The sequence below is a fragment of the Monodelphis domestica genome, chromosome 7 (genome assembly GCF_027887165.1).
Source record: "Monodelphis domestica isolate mMonDom1 chromosome 7, mMonDom1.pri, whole genome shotgun sequence".
Classification (NCBI taxonomy): Eukaryota; Metazoa; Chordata; class Mammalia; order Didelphimorphia; family Didelphidae; genus Monodelphis; species Monodelphis domestica.
In genome coordinates, this window is record NC_077233.1 from 291993191 (window position 1) to 292009969 (window position 16779).

At 49.1% G+C, this 16779-nt stretch overlaps 1 protein-coding gene across 4 annotated transcripts in view; it reads right to left on the minus strand.

Annotated features, from left to right (window-relative positions):
• The window catches only part of EPB41L4A (erythrocyte membrane protein band 4.1 like 4A), a 125742-nt gene that overhangs the window by 1948 nt on the left and 107015 nt on the right, over positions 1–16779 (minus strand). For all 4 annotated transcript variants that reach the window (XM_056803961.1, XM_056803959.1, XM_056803958.1 and 1 more), the window contains 7 exons: positions 15232–15279; positions 14646–14723; positions 8748–8867; positions 7794–7841; positions 6557–6625; positions 5071–5181; positions 2176–2257 (listed from right to left, as the gene is read on the minus strand). In XM_056803961.1, coding sequence (XP_056659939.1) covers positions 2176–2257; positions 5071–5181; positions 6557–6625; positions 7794–7841; positions 8748–8867; positions 14646–14723; positions 15232–15279 — 556 coding nt within the window. The remainder of the gene's footprint in view (positions 1–2175; positions 2258–5070; positions 5182–6556; positions 6626–7793; positions 7842–8747; positions 8868–14645; positions 14724–15231; positions 15280–16779) is intronic.

Genomic DNA, 16779 nt, shown 5'->3' on the forward strand with positions numbered 1-16779 from the left:
AGCTTTGGGGAAAGCCATTTATGGGGCGACTGGCAAACAAGTGGGGGGGGCGGGGCAGCCCCTCCCCCCGGTGTGGTGGGCCCGCCCTCCTGTCCTGCAGGCTGGGCTTCTCTTGGCCCCGCTTGGAGATGGTGCTTCCTCGCTGGGCAGCTGACTAAAAGGGAGGCTCCCGGCGGTCCGGCCCTGGGGGCGGGGACTCCCCTTTGGAACCCTTTAGAGCCCTTTTCCTCCCCACCCATTTGCTCGCCCTTTACACCAGTGCTCAGAGCGGCCCGGTTCTGGGTTCCTTCACATTCAATGGAGCCCGGGTGTGGTGCCTGGCAGCGGGCTTGGGTTCAAATGCGGCTCCTGACAGCCCACTCTAAAAGGGACTTGGTAGACAGCTGGGCACAGGAAGGGAGCCAGGTGAGGCCCGGAAGTTGGGGGCTGGGAAGCATTTCCTGTAGACTATCTAGTACTTCCTTGCAAGGCCTTCCATTGGGCGTTATTACTGAATTGTAACCAGTAAATGGTGGGTTTAAAATGCTGTGGAGAAGCCGAGAAGCACCCGGCTTCCTTCCCTGTCTGGGCTGACTTTGGGTCTTCTCATTAGATTCGGGTGGCTTCTGAATAAATGATCGCCTCCAGCTCAGGGCAGGTACTGAGGCACTGTCTGCAGGGCTTAAGTGGCTGCGGGTTTTCCTGCTTTTTTATCACAGGGACCCTGTGCCAGGCCTCCAGTGAGGAAGTCTGGTAGCTGTGTGACCCTGGGCAAGTCACTTGACCTGCCTCAGCTGCAGGAAAGAGCAAAGCATTGCAGTGGCCACCGGGGAGAAGGGGCACCAAGTCCGAAAGGACTAACAGTTTGCATCTGAAATCCCGATTTTGCTTCACTTTGATCACATCACCAAGTGTGGTGGGATGAAACGTCCGTTATTGCCCAGTGTCCACTGCTAACCGGATGTTAGTGATGACAGGTTGGCAGCTTCCTAGAGGTGGGAGGAGTCGGGTGACTCCTAGAAGAGGAGCCCCCCCCCCCCCCCCAGCAGCCTCCACCTCCTTCCCAGGAGTCCGGTTGTAGTCTGATAAAGGAAGTGCTGGGAAAGGAGTGACCAGGGTGGATGATGGGAAAGTAGAGAGCATGGGGTCTAGGGTCTGAGCAAACCCAGGCCCCCCATCCCTGGGCCCCCTTGTCCCTCATTCTATGGCCCCAGCCCCCAATAAAGCCAGCATCGTTTCCTGTCTGCTCAAGTGGGGGGCACGAGGCCTGCGCCCCGAGTTTCTCCCCCACCAGGGAAAATTAGGAGGGGAACTTGGGGGGAAAATCTTTTCAACAACTTGAATAAAAGTCTCACCCAAAATATATAAGGAACTAAAATGCACTAAGAACAGGCAGTTCTTAGGAAGAAATTCAAGCCATGGACAGGCATGGAAAGGCTTAATCACCCACCGTCAGAGGACCGCAGTCTTGGCTTGGGGCCTCAGTAGAGGCAGAGATGAGGAAAGGAGTGCCTGGAGGGGCTCTGAAGGAAGCGGCTCACTACGAGGGGGCCGTTCTGGGGATCCTCCAAGCCACCCCGTAGCTGGAGGTGGCCTTACTGAGGCCCTGGTCCAGGCACCCACCAGGGAAGGGCCCACAGAAATGCGTGCAGCAACTCTGAACTGGAGTGAAGTAGCCGCCCCTCAAGTGGCGGAGCGCCCCCTGGTGACCAGTGAGCTGTAAGAAGTGGTGAGGGCGTCCGGGGGGAGCTAGATAAAAGCGTCCACACTGGCAACAATTGAAAAAGCAGCTTTGGAAGCCATGCAGACATGTGTGGGCTCCCACGGGACAGGCGGGGCCTGAGCCAGCACGGAAATGCTCCCTCCCAGTGCCTGTCTTTATTACTGGGGTCTCTTCCCGCCATTCCGAGGGGAGGCCGTTCTCTCTCCCTGTCCCAGCCGGCCAATAGTTGTCGACAAGAAAAAGGGAAGGGGGTGAACTGAAACTTCTGATGCCCAGAAGAGACCAGGAGGAAGCACAGACCAGCTGGAGAGTTGGGAGAGCTCTGGGTGGCATTTCGTCCTCCGCTAGAAAAGGAAACACGAGCCCTCGGCAATAGACGCCTGTTCTTCCGTCCATTTTCCTCATTTCCGGGTCGCTTTGTCATGGAAGCGCTCACGTTAGTCATTTCGTGAAAGGAAAAAAATATGACTCACCTGATAGGAAGTCGAACCACTGAAACACTGTGAATCTGACGGCCGAGTGACAGGAAGTGGTGGCACGAGGTCGGTCTTTGCACTATAGAAAGGAAATTGGGGTTAGAACGAAAAGGCAGAATCACAGACTGGTAAAGCTGCGGGGGACAGTAGAGGCCCATTGGGTCCAGCTCTTCTCAAGGGCTTGCTCCAAGAAACCCCGAAACAGTCCAGGCTTATTTGTTTAAATGAACTTACGGCTGCTTGTGTGTCCGTCTGTTTTCTTAATGGCCCTGCCATCGGCTTTAAGTGACGTGCCTAGGAAGTCTCTGAGGCCTGCCTGCCTGCCTGGTGATATTTGTCACTGAGCATCTACAAAGAATTTCGGAGGGTTTTCCCACACTGGCTGTCTCTTCATTTGGAGGGTTCGTTCAGTTCCCTTCCCCGCTCTTAGAAAGGTTTGAGGACCGGTGATCGAGAACCACCTTATTTAGGGATGAGGAAATCGAGTATCAAACAAGTCCAGTGATTACAGCGGATCCAGGCCTCCCCCAGTGTTTTTCCTGTGGCCTCCCTTTGCCTGGATTTGTTCCAAGGACACAACAAGCTCGAGCCCGCTGGTCGGTACTCCGGTTCAGGATGTCTTTAGGCCAGGTTTTCCTCCTCCAGCCTAGAGCTCTCCGGCGGCTCTGCCTCCCCATGCATTCACTCACTTGGTTCACTCAGACTCTAAGCCCAGCTCAGTTGGTTTGCCATCAATTTCTCCAGTTATTCATCCAAAGGGCTGGAGGAGGGCGTCTCGACACTGAAGCGGGGCCTTCATTTTTGCATGCAGGAAGAAGGGATTCCTCGCTTGCACCCAAGACTCCTGGCTGCCCATCGCCTCAGCTCTTCACTCTGCTGAACCTCTAACCAGCTGGCTCTCCGGTCTCTTACCGGGTGGAAGCGGGGAAAGGGGGGTCCCAAAGGCTGACGGCATTCCGGATGGCCGTCGTTCGACCCCTTCGAGTGCGAGACTTCCGGTCACCGAGGGGTGTTTCTTGGAGCAGCCAGTGGTGGCGCACGTGCCGGAGGAAGCTCTTCACAAGTGTGGCAGCGCCGATATGAGCACGGAATGGCAGCTTTGAGGGCGACTTACAAAGGACCGTCAGAGGAGGCCCAGGGGTGGCTCGCTGTTCCATAGGAAACAGTTCCGACGGGCGCCACATGCTGTGGCTGGAGGAGTGCGGAGCCCGCGCGGCCTCCGTCACTGGGAATAACGGTTACGATCGGCCTTGTGGCCCTTGGAAGTGTCGGTATTTCAGGGCACGCTTTGTAGGCCTCAAGACCCAGGAAGGTCTCAAAGAAGCTGCCCAGGTAGAAGCCTGCTTCGGACGCCTTTCGGAGGTCTGGATCGCCTACAAACTCGTCCTAGAGCCGCTCTGCAACTCTAGACGCTTTTCTAAGCAGGCATTTCTATGGCGAAGGAATGAAGGGTCGGCGCACACGGACGGCAGCCCCACCACCTCCCTGACTGGAAACGCAATCGGCTGTCGCCACCTCGCACAGCAGCTGTTCTCTCCTGACAAGACGCAGTCTGAAAAGGCAGGACTGGAAGCCACGACCGTGTCCGGCGGTGAAGACGATCGAGGGCGAGGACCGGGAAGCCAGAGCATCGTGTCCTCCCTGCTAGGACAGGGTAGCATGGAAGAAGGCCTGCACTAAATCAGAACTCAGGACTCGGGGGAGGACTTGGGGAGCCGTCTCATGATGAAGAAGAGGCTCTCGGGGATGTCCGTGACGTCCAGTACCGCGGCGGCTAGCAGGGACCACACAGGCCTTCTACTCTCGCACACGCTGCCGAGCGGCGAATGATTCCACGTCAGGGAGCCCGCAAAGCTGGCTTCAAGCCTGTGTGAGTCTTTGTGTTTGCTGTTACTACAAGGGAAATGGGTGAGAGCTGCGAACCCCAAGATTCCCAAGCACACAAAGGGCCGGCTTCCGCGAGAGAGCCGAAATGGGAACGAGTGCGAGGGACGGGATTCTTCCCAGGCTGTAGGCGAGGCCCTGTCGGGCTGCTGCCAGCACGGGAGTTTAACAAGAGCCCGTGCCGGGGGTCCCCTGCTTTATGAAGGGGGCAGCACACCCCAGCGTCTGGCACTCCATAGAGAAGGGCGTTTTGTGCAGGAAATCTTTGATCCTTTGATTCAGAAGTCTGAAAAGCGCCCGAATGTGGGTCGAATTCGAAGGTCCAACAAGCGATGCGTCATGCCGTGGGTGGCTCAAAGCCCGACTTGCGGCGCTCCGTCGTAACGATTCTTCATTCTTCAAAGAGCCGCTACGGCCTCGTCGACTGAGCGCACTTGTGAAGTCCAGGCCCGTGTGAGCTGGGGAGTGGCCGCTCGGAAGTCAAGCTCTGCCGGAGGATGAGCCCTCTTCACCCCCACCTTCCGGCGGCCTGAAGCACCGTTCACGGGCCTCCTCCTTCGGGTTATGCCTCGGAAACGACCCGCGGGCTCGGCAGCACCGTCCAAATCCCTCGACTTTGTTCTGGCCAGTGTCGGCTCCGCTGACGTGCAGAGACACTGAAGGCCCGGCGTAGCGGGCTCGGCAGACCCGGGGCTGCACAAGAGAGGAGAAGCTCGCCCTGCCTCGCCACAAGGAAGCACATTCTACGGCGATAGCAGGGGCTCCGAAAGGAACTCAACTAGCATAGCGTCGTGGCCTAGAAGACGGGAACTCGTCCTCTCCTTCCTCCGATTCCCCAGAGAAGAGCCGGATAACCCGATTCCCTCCAGCACGCTCGTGCCAAAGGGCAAGACCCCCACCCCCACCCCACCATGGCCCGACAGCACGCTTCCTCGAAGCCCGACCAGCCCTTGTCTACATCTACCCAACCGCGGAGCGCACTCTGAGCACGCGGACCCGAGCACTTACTTCCTGTCCGACAGCGCGGACCTTTCTCCATCCGAACCCTGGGATCGTCGGTACTGGCGACGACTTCGGGGGGAGCGACAAGGTCTGACACGAACGGGGTCGCCGTGAGTCCTGAAAAGCCATAGAAACCCGTGAGAAGAGAGCGGGGCCACAGGCCTTTTCACGGGGCGTCTCTCCCCGCTTTCAAAGGCTCTGCCTGAACTTCAAGGCACCGTTCTGGTCTTGAGCGCCGAGCGCCCAGAGCTATTGTAAGAAGCCCCCTTAGGGGCGGTGCGAGCATCCCAGGCTTCCCAAGAGCAGCACCTAACGTTCCGGGGAAGCCTCTCCCGCCCGGACTCGGTCCAGGGACGCGGAGTCGAACGAGTGGGAATGACGGCCAAATCATGGCCCATAAATGCATCCCGAGAAACCAGAAGGGCGAAGAGTTCGGAGAAGCCGAAGACTCTCGACACGCGGGGCAAGATCTGCCCAAGCACAGACCAGGGCGCGCAGCGGCGATGGAAAGCGGCTGGGATGGAAGGCCCGGAGTCAGTGCCTGGACTCGGCCCAGAGCAAAACAGGGCAACGCCGTGGAAAAGCAAAGTTCCAGAATGCGTCTACGGTATGACAGCAGCGACGACGGGCCGTTGAAACTAGCCGCCGGCCCGCCCGACTTTGATGCTTGCAAAGTTCTCGCCGACAGGATACGGGCTCGCTGGCAGGGACCGAGAGTCGTTGGGACGATGCTAAGAGAGTCTTCCCTGGTGCATTGGTCTGCTCTGATACTCCCACCCATGACGGGGGAGGCGCTAGGGAATATCGGGCTACGGCAGACCCAGGGGGCCAGCGGCGGAGCCATCAAAGCGTCCCCCTAGGAGAGCTTGGAAGATGGGCAGAACTGCAACGTTTACCTTGACGGGCCTTGACAACGGCACAGATATGGGAGGGATCCAGGAGGGATTGTGGGGTGCAAACCTAAAGGAATGGGGGGATCAGTGTCCTTTCCCATGACGGGGGGGCCTCTAGTCTGGATACCGAGTAGGACAGGTAGGTAGGAGAATCATCGGCAGAGGGACTGCCCAGTGCCTGAATGGAGACGACTCCAAGAGGCTTCCAGACGCAGGCTTCAAGTGTGGAATCACGGGGACTGCATGGGACGTCCGCAGATGAAATCTTGTAGTGCCTTCTCACATTTTAGGAAGGTACCAGACTTTTATTACTCATCTAGGAACAGCTGTTCCTTAAAAAACAAAAGGGGACAACCGAGAACCAACATTCTCAAATAAATAAGAACAAAACGATATAATAAGCTAGAAAACGCGCCTTTGCCGATGAGAATCACTGCAGGAAGTCCTCGCATTCCCCGTCATCTCTAATTAAAGTGCAAGTTAAAGACGACGCTCACAGAAATGACTAACCTCGTTTTACTAAGAATCAGTGGGAGAAAACGTGTACGACAGTCTTTTAAGTATTCCTCACAGTGGTGTGAAAATCGGTGTCAACTCACTCTATTTTGGTGTAAGGAATCTCTTTTAGTTGTTCTTCTGACAGCCCGGAAGGATCGACAAGTTCTTTCCTGCAAGGGAAAAGGCACAGAGCAAGCTTGATGGAGATGCAATTGGCCCAAAGAGAATGACGTTCATCACTCTTGCTGTCCTGTGTTAAAATGTACTGCGATGCCAAATGTAGAGATGAATGAGAAGCGAACCCAAGAATCTGTCTTTGCTGAGTGCCGTCTGTCTGTCTGCTCTCTCCTGCACTGATCTTCAGCGCTTGGCTTTGGCTGGCCTGTCTTATGTGGTAGAGGCATGGGGGGTAGGGGGGAGGGGGCTTGTAAGCCAAGATGCAAGAAACAAGCTGGGGACCTGCCCTGCCTGTCAATTGAGAGAAGTTCCAAACAGAATGTTCCCAGGAGGGGCAGTTGGGGGTTTCTGGCCCCAGAGAGGCTTTTGGAGTGGGTGGTCTCTCTTTGAGAGTTGAGCTGGCCAGGAGAAACTGAGAGACTTTGGACTTTGTTTCTCTCTGGGGTTAAGCTGAGAGACCTTACTGACTTTGTGAAGAAGAAGAAAGAAGATTTAAAAGCTGTTGTCCTCCATCTCCCTAACTGTCTTAGAGTCACAGTTGTGACTGGACTACTTTCTCAAACCCTCAAATTCTCCCTCATTATAGATTAGGGACATCCTCATCCCTCTCACCTCAGTTTCCCATCCTGTTACCCCAATAAACCCCTTGACCTGAAAAAGGAAAAGAAAAGAGTATCTTTATAGTTTACTCAAGGGGGGAGGGAAGAAACCAAAGGCTTCAAGAGGAACTGGGAGGAGAGGGTTGGAAAAGGGAGGGAGTGAAGGGGGGAGGAGGTTAGAAGGATATACTGAGCCATCAGCCATCAGTAGGAATCAGTAGGCAAACCCCAGAGCATTCCCCAAAGCAGTTCCCCTGGGTACCAGCATCCCTGTACTGGCATCCCTCAGCATTTCTCATTCCTGCCTCCATTACAACCAAGCAGCCTCAGGTTGCCCTCTAGCAGTTCTCTAGTAAGCCAGAGTCCATCCAGCTAATTCAGTTTACTTCTCTATTTCACTTACAAGTGACACAACCCTGGACCGGAAAGTCCCAGCGTCTCTTGGCGGCCTCTAGATCAACCCCACCTGCGCATGGCGGCTTCATTAGCCATACGCCTCGCCTGAACAGGATCTGGCCTAACAGCGGATTCTTCAATGGATGCAAAAAGCACGCAGACTCACCGAATGTGCCTCCACAGCTCTTCCTTCGCTTGGAAGTCGGGGCTTCTCCTGGAATCACAAAGACCAAGAAGCAGGATTGAAAGGTGTCCCTTTCACTGCCAGCACAGACTCGAGCCTGGCACGCTCCTGGGTGCTAAGGTGTGGGCAGATGGAGGAGCGCCGTGTGAAGATGACAAACATTTCATGATTAAAAATCAGGCTTTCCGTTTGACCACGAACGTCTCTCCTCCCGCCATCTTTCAGCTTCTTTCTCTGCCTGCCTCCACCCTACCCAGACTCTCTCCAACACTCGCCTTTCTACAGCTGGCCACTTACAACTCCTTCTTGGCAAAGACGAATGCCAGAGTCTGCCGTTTGGAGCAGGGATGGAAGTGGTGAATCCACATGGACCCAACCCTGGAGGGCACCCAGAGGACATGGAAGATGGAGGAGACTCTCTCAGGAAGCTCCAAGGAAAGTTCCTCTTCAACGGGAATCTCCACCTTTGAAAGGCGGGTAATGGGGGCTCTACATGGAACCCACCCACTACACCAAGGTCAACAGAGGACCGACAGGCTGCCGCTCATCGACTCCGGCTTCCAGACGCCCATTGAAGTTACTTTACAACACTGAGCCCATCCGACTGCTTGCAGCTGCTTCAATCCGGCCAGAGGGGCCAAGCGGGCAGCCCCAAATGACACGGGATTGAGCGCCGCTTTTCTGAGCCTAAATCCCGAGTCGGGCGCCTGCCTGCTTTGACTCCATCCCACCCTGGGACGGGGCTCCCAACCTAAAGCTATCCAGTCTATGAAAGCCAAAGCCTGATGGGAGAACTTTGGAACAAATCGATTTGACTGATCCGGGACGAGAAGCCATCCCCATCTCTGCGTGCAAAGAAATGCATGAAGAGGCCCGAGCGATTCGCCACCCAATACACCTTCTCAAAAGCCTGGCGAGCCCAAGCGCTTCACGTACGAGCGAGATCTGTGCCGGGATCGCCTGCTATTGGAGTTCGCTTCGGGTTTTTCCTTTGGATGCTGCAACGCCGCTTCCCACTGAGGGGCCGAGTCCGTCACGCCATTCTCCTGCCTGAACCTGGAAGAGAAGCCATCGGCTGAAGTGAATATCCTCCAAGCCCGGCACCTCTTAAAAGCTTGTGGCTTGAGGAGGAAATGGCTTGTTTAATTGAATTTATTGAGTCAATTTCAAACATTGTTCCTTGGTTACAAGAATCACTTTATTTCCCTCCCTCCCCTCCCCCGCACAATTCCATTGGCTATGACTTGTGTCCTGGATCCGAACCCATTTCCATGTTGTTGGTGTTTGCACCAGGATGTTCATTCAGATTCTCCATCCCCAGCCCATCCCTGAGTAGGAATTCTAGTGTGTGATGTCATCTCAGGATGTGTTCACTAGGAAAATAGCTCTAAGGAGATGCGAGCAGACATCTGTCCATCCTGCGCTTGCTGATGGCTTCGAGGATTGATCTTAGTGGCAGTTAGTTCTGCCTCGTATCGGCCCACCAGCCCCGGGATTGTCTCAGAGGCTGAGTGACCACAGTTTATCATTTAAAGATAACGTGGGAGGAAACAATAGACTATGTTCAGGAAGTATAATCTCCCATCGCTGAACAGGGAGGGTTAGAGCAGGATGAGCCACAGCAGGGGCTGGGAATTTTAGGTCAGTGAGATGAGGTGTAGTGTAGACCAACTCTGTGAGGAGCCATTGGACCCTGGGGACTTTAGCTAGAGAAAATTAGAATCGGGGTTACCCCATCCCTCTTTGGACTTGTCCTTCTTTAACTAAAACATGTTCCTTGCTCCCGAGTGGTCTGGCTCTGCCCCACAGTCACCATCCTGATACTGGCCCGTTACAGTTCATCCTAGAATGAATCGCCCCCAGCCCCTCCCTTTAACGGCGGTGAGGAACCTGGTGAAACCTTTGCTCTTACTGTGGCTTTGAGTTTGGTGGGGCCTGAGGGCAGCTGGGAGGAGAACCTGGAGCTCGCAGACTGTAGAATCCTGCTAGAGGAGAGACGTCGCTCAAGCCAGCAGCCGGGCAGAATCCTTAGCCGTCTACGGGGAGCAACAGAATCTTGGTCGAGGCTTCTTGTTCTGGCTGGACACTGGGTTTTCACAGGGACTGGATGCTTGACAAGCCCCTGTCGCCCACCATTTTGTTCCCAGACGACTCCTGCTGAACTGCTGCCATGCTTGAGTGGATGATGGAAGTTGTCTAGGTTCATCTCTTACTGATCCCAGAGTTTTCCCTGAATGTCATCCCAGGATGGCACTAGGAGATACTGGGCTGGAATGCTTTTAAACCTGTGATGGGACTAACTATGCACAGGTTATGTTCTTACACACCTGGGGCAGGGCTGCCTTGGGAATGTTTGCATAATTTTGAATGGATTTTCATTGCAATTGTGTCTAAGATCAAGGTTGTTGTTTCTGTGATTCTGAGCTATTGTTACACACTGAGCTAGATAGCGTGGAGAAATGTTACTGTGCTGCTCCTATTAATGCAACTGTTAATGCCGATGGTACTGCTAGTGGTCTTAATCACGCTGATGTAAATGCTACTGGTCAACAAGCCAGGGAGATGCTGAAACATCAAAGAATCCCTCTAGGCTTGAAAGGGAAACCAAGGCACTAAACTCTAAACCTGCTTCCTTGAAGGGATTTGGCATCCTACCCTGGAAGTAGGAGCAGTGTATTTAAGAACACATACACAATTTACATCTGGAGATTTAGATTCTATAAAGCCGAGGTCTCCTCCAAGCTAATACAGGAATTTAAGCGAGCAATATATTAGAATATTGGACCCCCATTTTGCCTATTTTCTTCTTCTTATGGACAAATTACTGACTAGGAGATTGAGAGAGCAGTTTATCAGGGACACCTAGAATAATGATTCTCAGTGGATAATTATAGAACCCTAGGACAGGCTAGAGAGTCCACACTGGAAGTTACGAAGGCAAATGCAAAAAGACCTGATTGGTGGTCAAAATTTGAGTGAATTGGACAGGAGGCTGGAGAGTCACCTACAATGTTTTTGGATAAGTTAATAGATGCAGCTGAGATACAACGAGGACTTGATATTTTTTCAGAGGAAACCATTGCACATATAAGGATATTATTTGTCAAAAATGCATGTAATGGTGAAATTTTTTTTAAGAATAACTGTCCAGATTGGGAAACATTAAGTTTGGAGGATGGAGAGGAAAGCCTGCTATGTTTATTTAGCTTATAAGGATAAATATGCTGATGAAAAAGATGGAGTGATTGAGGATTTAAAGAGAAAGTTGCAGGAGGCTAACGAGAAAATAAAAGACACAGAAATCAAGGAGTAGCTGCATTGAGATCTACACAGCCTAAAGCTCAATATGTCTCTAGGGAAAGAAGGTCAGAAGCTCCTAGATGTTATTTGTGCAACTGAGTCAGACATTTTGTTAGGGATTGTTGCTTTAGGGAACAATTCTCTAGACAATTACAAAGAAATAATGGATATAATAATGGTTGGAAGCAAAATTCTTTTGGACCAAATAATAACAATAATTATAATAATAGAAATAGATATTCATATCAAGGACAGGGTAATGCTAATGGTTGTCCAAATGCTTGCTGTCAGGGGGTTCAAGCACCTGATCTAACTACTATGCAGGATTGGATAAAGTCTGGAGCTAGACCTTAGTTTAGCCAAGTAGTTGGAAACCAGAAGGGGAATCAGAACAAGGGTGCCTGTTCCTTATGAAGGTTTACCCAGAGTTCTTCAGTGTTGGGTAAATCATTGCAAGATGAATTTATGGCTATGGATATTGGATGTGATGAGGATAATGTAAATGAATCAGTGAATAATGTAATTGAAACAAAAGAAAATGTAATTAATGTTAATGAATGTGGGACATCCCCAGGTCCTCGGCTTTGCCAAAGCCTCTCTAGCTAAGGACTAACTCTCCCTGCCTGGGTTGAGCTAGAGGCTGGGAGTAAATTACTTAGTGCTTAGGCTAGATATCTTACCCTATCCTCTCTGATTTTCTTACTTCAATCTTTCTATATTTTGTAAATAAATTGTAAATAAATCTCTTTGGAATTAATATGAATTTCTGGCAACCCTATTCTTAAACAACACAGCCCAATCTTTTATAAAATAACCTCTTTCTCCCCTCACATGGGACACAGGAGTCACAGAGTCATGTGCCTGATGCCCTGGATGCCCTTTGTTGGCACAGCCAGCATCAACATGGGCATCCAGTGTCGGCAAGGCAGAGCCAATGCACTGTGGCCACAAAGGGAGGAATGTGTTCCATTTAAAAAGCAAGTGAGATGGGTTGAGGGGATCCATATCCCTTCCATATCCCCTGGGGATGTAGACTCTAAATGAATATCCCAATGTAAACACCAACAACATGGAAATAGGTTCTGATCAAGGACACAAGTAACACCCAATGAAATTTCACATTGACTGTGGGAAGGATGGAGAGAGGAGAGGGAGGGAAATAATGTGATTCTTGTAACCAAGGAATAACGTTCTAAATAAATTAATTTTAAAAAATAAATAAAAAGCAAGTGAGAGGAGAAATTTTCTGTCTAAGTTCAGTTTTTTCTTTATGAATGCTTGAAAGTCTTCTATTTTATTAAATGACCCTATTTTCACAAGGATATAATCACTTTTGCTGGGCAGTTGATTCTTGGCTGTAGACCCAGTTCCCTTGCTTCTGGAATATCATATGCCTTCTGGTCCTTCAGTGTAGATGCAGCCAGATCCTTTGTTATCCTAATTGTAGTTCCATGGTATCCAAATGACTTCTTAGCAAATTGTAATATTTTTTCATTGTTCTGGTGGTTATTGAATTTTGCTATAACATTCCTAGGCATTGTCAATTAGTAATTAAATGCAGGAGGTTATCTGTGAATTCTTTTAATCTCTACTCTTCCCTCTTGTTCAAGAATGTTGAGACAGTTTTCTTGGATAATTTCCTATAGAATGATGTCCAGGCTTTTTCTTTTGTCATGATCTTCCAGTAGTCCAGTAATTCTTAAATTGTGTCTCCTGGATCTGTTTTCAAGGTCTGTGGTTTTGTCAGTGAGGTATTTCATAATTTCCCTTAATTTTTTCATTCTTTTGATTTTGTTTTATAGATTCTTATTGCCTTGTGAATAATTTGCTTCTAGTTGTTGAATTCTAATTTTTAAAGACTAAACTTCATACTTGGCTTTTTGGTCATCCTTCTCCTTCTGGTCTGATTCTTTTTTTTGAGGTCATATTTCAGCTTCTTTCCCTCATTTTCAAGTTGGTCAATTCTGGCTTTCAAGACACTATTTTCTTGTTTTAGTTCATGTGCCTCTGTTTCTAGATGACTTTTTTTTTATTTGTGTTTTGAGTTCTTCCAAAGCCTGTGTCCAATTGGGTGGAGTTTCTGTGTTTTTGCTTGGTGTTCCTTGGTCTTCCACTGTTCCATTTGCTCTTTGTTCAATATCTGGATAGAAGCTGTTGATTGTAATTTATTTTTTCTTTTTCTGTTGTTTACTCATACTTTTTCTTTCTTTCCCCCCTGTCATTGACTGTAATCTTGCTCCTCTCATTATTTTCTCGAACTGTGGATTTGGGCTATTCTGTCCTGAAGGGGCTTTTTATCTACTCTACTGATTGCCTAGGTTAGGCTGATGATATTAATGAGGTCAGATCTTCCCCAGATGGCAGTAGAAACTGAAGGTGTAGGCGAAGGTATGAAGGCTGAAGGGAGCTGGCCTTCCTGCCCTGTTAGCAAGATATTCTCTCAGCCTTTGCCCAGTGGTCCCAGGCAGCTGGATTCTTACAGCTACTCTCAGTGCAGTCTATGGGGAAGGGGTGTTGGAGATTGAGCTTCCCTGCCCTCTGAAGGCTTATCTTCCCTATTGATAAGATTAAGCCAGGTCTGAGTTGATCTGCAGAGCTGGATGTGCTTTGAGGTCAAAACCTCAAGAAAAGGGGGGTGGGGAGAGATGGAGTGTTTTGGCTGTGACTAGGCTGCCCTCTTTGAGCTTCTTCTCCAGCTGCCTCCCTACCACCTGTCTTCAATGCTCTGAGCCTGGCACATCTGTGCCAGCAAGGCACTCCCTCTGGACTAGAGCCCCTGCCTGCCCAGAGATTCTGCTCACCACTGGAGACTCTGCACTGTAGGTGGGGGAGGGGTCCTGGGACCTTCCTTCTTTCATTCCCTTGAACCTGAGAGTTCAAGAATTCAGGCTTTTGGGGACATACTTTTTAAGTTAAATCCAGCAGGATGATTCCCCAGCTCTGTCTTGTTGTTAGATTTGATTTTCTGTCCCCTCGAAGCACTTTGTTTTTGATTGGTGTGGAAGGGTTTTCAGAGTTTTGCTGAGTCCAAGCCACCATATTGACTCTGCCCCTCTCTCTCCTTACTAATAAATGCTTGTAAATCTGGTACTAAGCCTGCAGCTTAATTTTTATTTATAACAATCCTGAGTGATTATAAGGGAATTTTTGAGCCTCTGGGTGAAGATCCTGTTGCCTCTAGCTTGAGAGGGGAACAAGATTTAAGGCATGTGGAGGCAAGTAGCCTCAGTATTCACCTAGCTGGTAATTTGGAATGTGCATGAGATCTTGCTGCCAATTCCTGCAGAACAAATGTAGGTAAGGACAGTGATCAATTTTAGCAAATGTGAGAGCTGACTAGCACTGTTCTCAGCATACATATTATGTTCTGGGTGCTTTGAGTAGCGTAGTGGCTCAACATGCCATCCTTATCTCCCCTACTATCCTGGGTCCTTCTCAGAATATTGGATTTCAATCTAGACAGGGATTAAAATTTCCCATAGTAAACATAGGGCTTGATTCCAAAAGTTCTTGTTTCCAGTACTCAAACATTACCTGTTTCTCTTTTTCTGATGTTCTCTTTTAGAATGTTCAGATTCACTACCACTGCTTGTATTGCAGCGTGAACGGGACCTGCAGGAAAGAATGCCCAGAAAAATAAGGGCAAGTGTAACTTAAGAGCAAAAAGAACCCCTTCAATAATGTTGCCTCTGACGATTCCATTTCATAAAAGAAACACTAACTAAAGCGCGAATAGTCTTGTCCCCATGGTGCATATTCAGTTCAAGCAGGCATTTGGGGGAAAATTCGTAAAAAGAAGAGAGACTTAGAAGAAGGCTTAGTTTGCTACCAAAGAACAGCCTCAGGATTACAGATTCCCAGCAGAGGTCTAATAAGGTGAATCTATAAATCACACCAAAAGCAAAGGAGAATTAAAAATGGAATTACTGAAGAATCTTTACAAACTAGAAGAGAAAAAGTAGGCACATTTTCAAAAGCTTAAGAAACAAAATGCTTTTAAGAAAAGTGGTAAAAGGTAGATATTAATCCCATCCTATGGCATAAGTTGAATATTAGTAAGTAATTAATACTATTATTGTTCAAGATAAAAATGTCTCGTAGTCTTTCACATTTGCTTTACCTTCTCCTTAGCTTTAGATCTGAGTCATCACCACTATTGCGTGCTTTCCTGAGGGGGAAAAATAAGTAAATTTAAGTGGATTATGATCAGCAGTAAAGAAAAAAACAACTAGAAACTTTCATTAGCAATAAAAAGACTTTTAAAACTTTCCCCAAACCTTTCCTGTTATGGTGACACAGAATGATCATTAAACCTAAAAAAATCAGCAAGTACTTTTAGTCATGTCTGACTCTTCATGATTGAATTTGGGGTTTTCTTGGCAAAGATGCTGGAGTGATTTACCAAATCCTTCTCTAGCTCATTTGACAACTGATAAAATTGAGGCCAACAGGGTTAAGTGACTTGCCCAGGGTCACACAGCTAATGTCTGAGGCTAAATTGAATGCTATATCTTCCTGACTCTAGGCCCAGTACTCTATCTACTGGGTCACCTACCTGCCCCCAAATCGCTTATCCAATGTTATACTTAATTGGTTTATGTAGAAAGAGTGTCCCTAAGGGCAAGTCCCATTGATATTAGAAAAAGAAATAGTAGGTTTAGTGTAAGCAGAAGAAACAGAAGAATGAGTGTTCCGGACCAATAGATAATAATAATTGTTTTAAATATCATGGGGACACTTGATGGCCCTGTGGACAGTGCTAGTCCTAGTCAGGATGATGTGAGTTTGTGTAACCCTAATGTGGAAGGGAATTTCTTTACTCTGTTGTCTACATTGAGTTAACACTAACTTAAGTACCCCTAATTAGTACTTCACTAGACTGAAGACAGGATTAACTCTCCTTTGTCTGCTTTTAAATTGAATCAACAAAAGATTGAGCCCTCTACTTAGTACTGGGTGAGATTTAGAAAACTCGTACCCTTTGCTGTGTACCCTTGTGATGAGAACTTAAGCTTCAGAAGGTGAGAAGTTGATCCCACACACACTGCCTGGGCAGTGCTAGACAATTTGGAAACTGTGATTGGCCCCTGTGAAAAGGGGAAGGGACGGTCCCCTTGTCACCATAAAAGCAAGCCTGAACTCCCTCAGAGAAGATGGTCTTGGAGAAGATAGTCTGAAGATTGTCTTCTGGAGACAGTCTTCTGACTGGGGAATGTCTTCGAAGGGGCTTTGCTGGAGACTGTGGCTTGGATCGTGGGCTTGGAGCTCAGCTTCAACTTAGATTCTGACTCCTGGATGACTTTGTTGGATGAGTGAAAGATGGACTCCTTTCCTAGTTTCTTAAGAGACTAGCTTGCATCTTGGAGGAGGCCGCGTGGTAACTCACCATCAGCCTTCCTGACAGAGAGCTAATTAATCTCTGCCTGGATTAAGCAGACCCAGAGTAAACATTTAGGTTGATAGGCTTTCTCTACTTTATTGTTTCCTCTCCATTTTGTAAATATTTGTAAATACATTTCTGACTCAAGATATGATCAATATTGGGGACCGCATAATTTCATAAAATTATTGTCCAACCATTAAATTTAGCCCTTATACTAAGCAAGTCACCTCAGCTCTGTTGGCCTCAGTTTTCTTCTCTGGGTGACTCCACCATTGTTATGCAGCT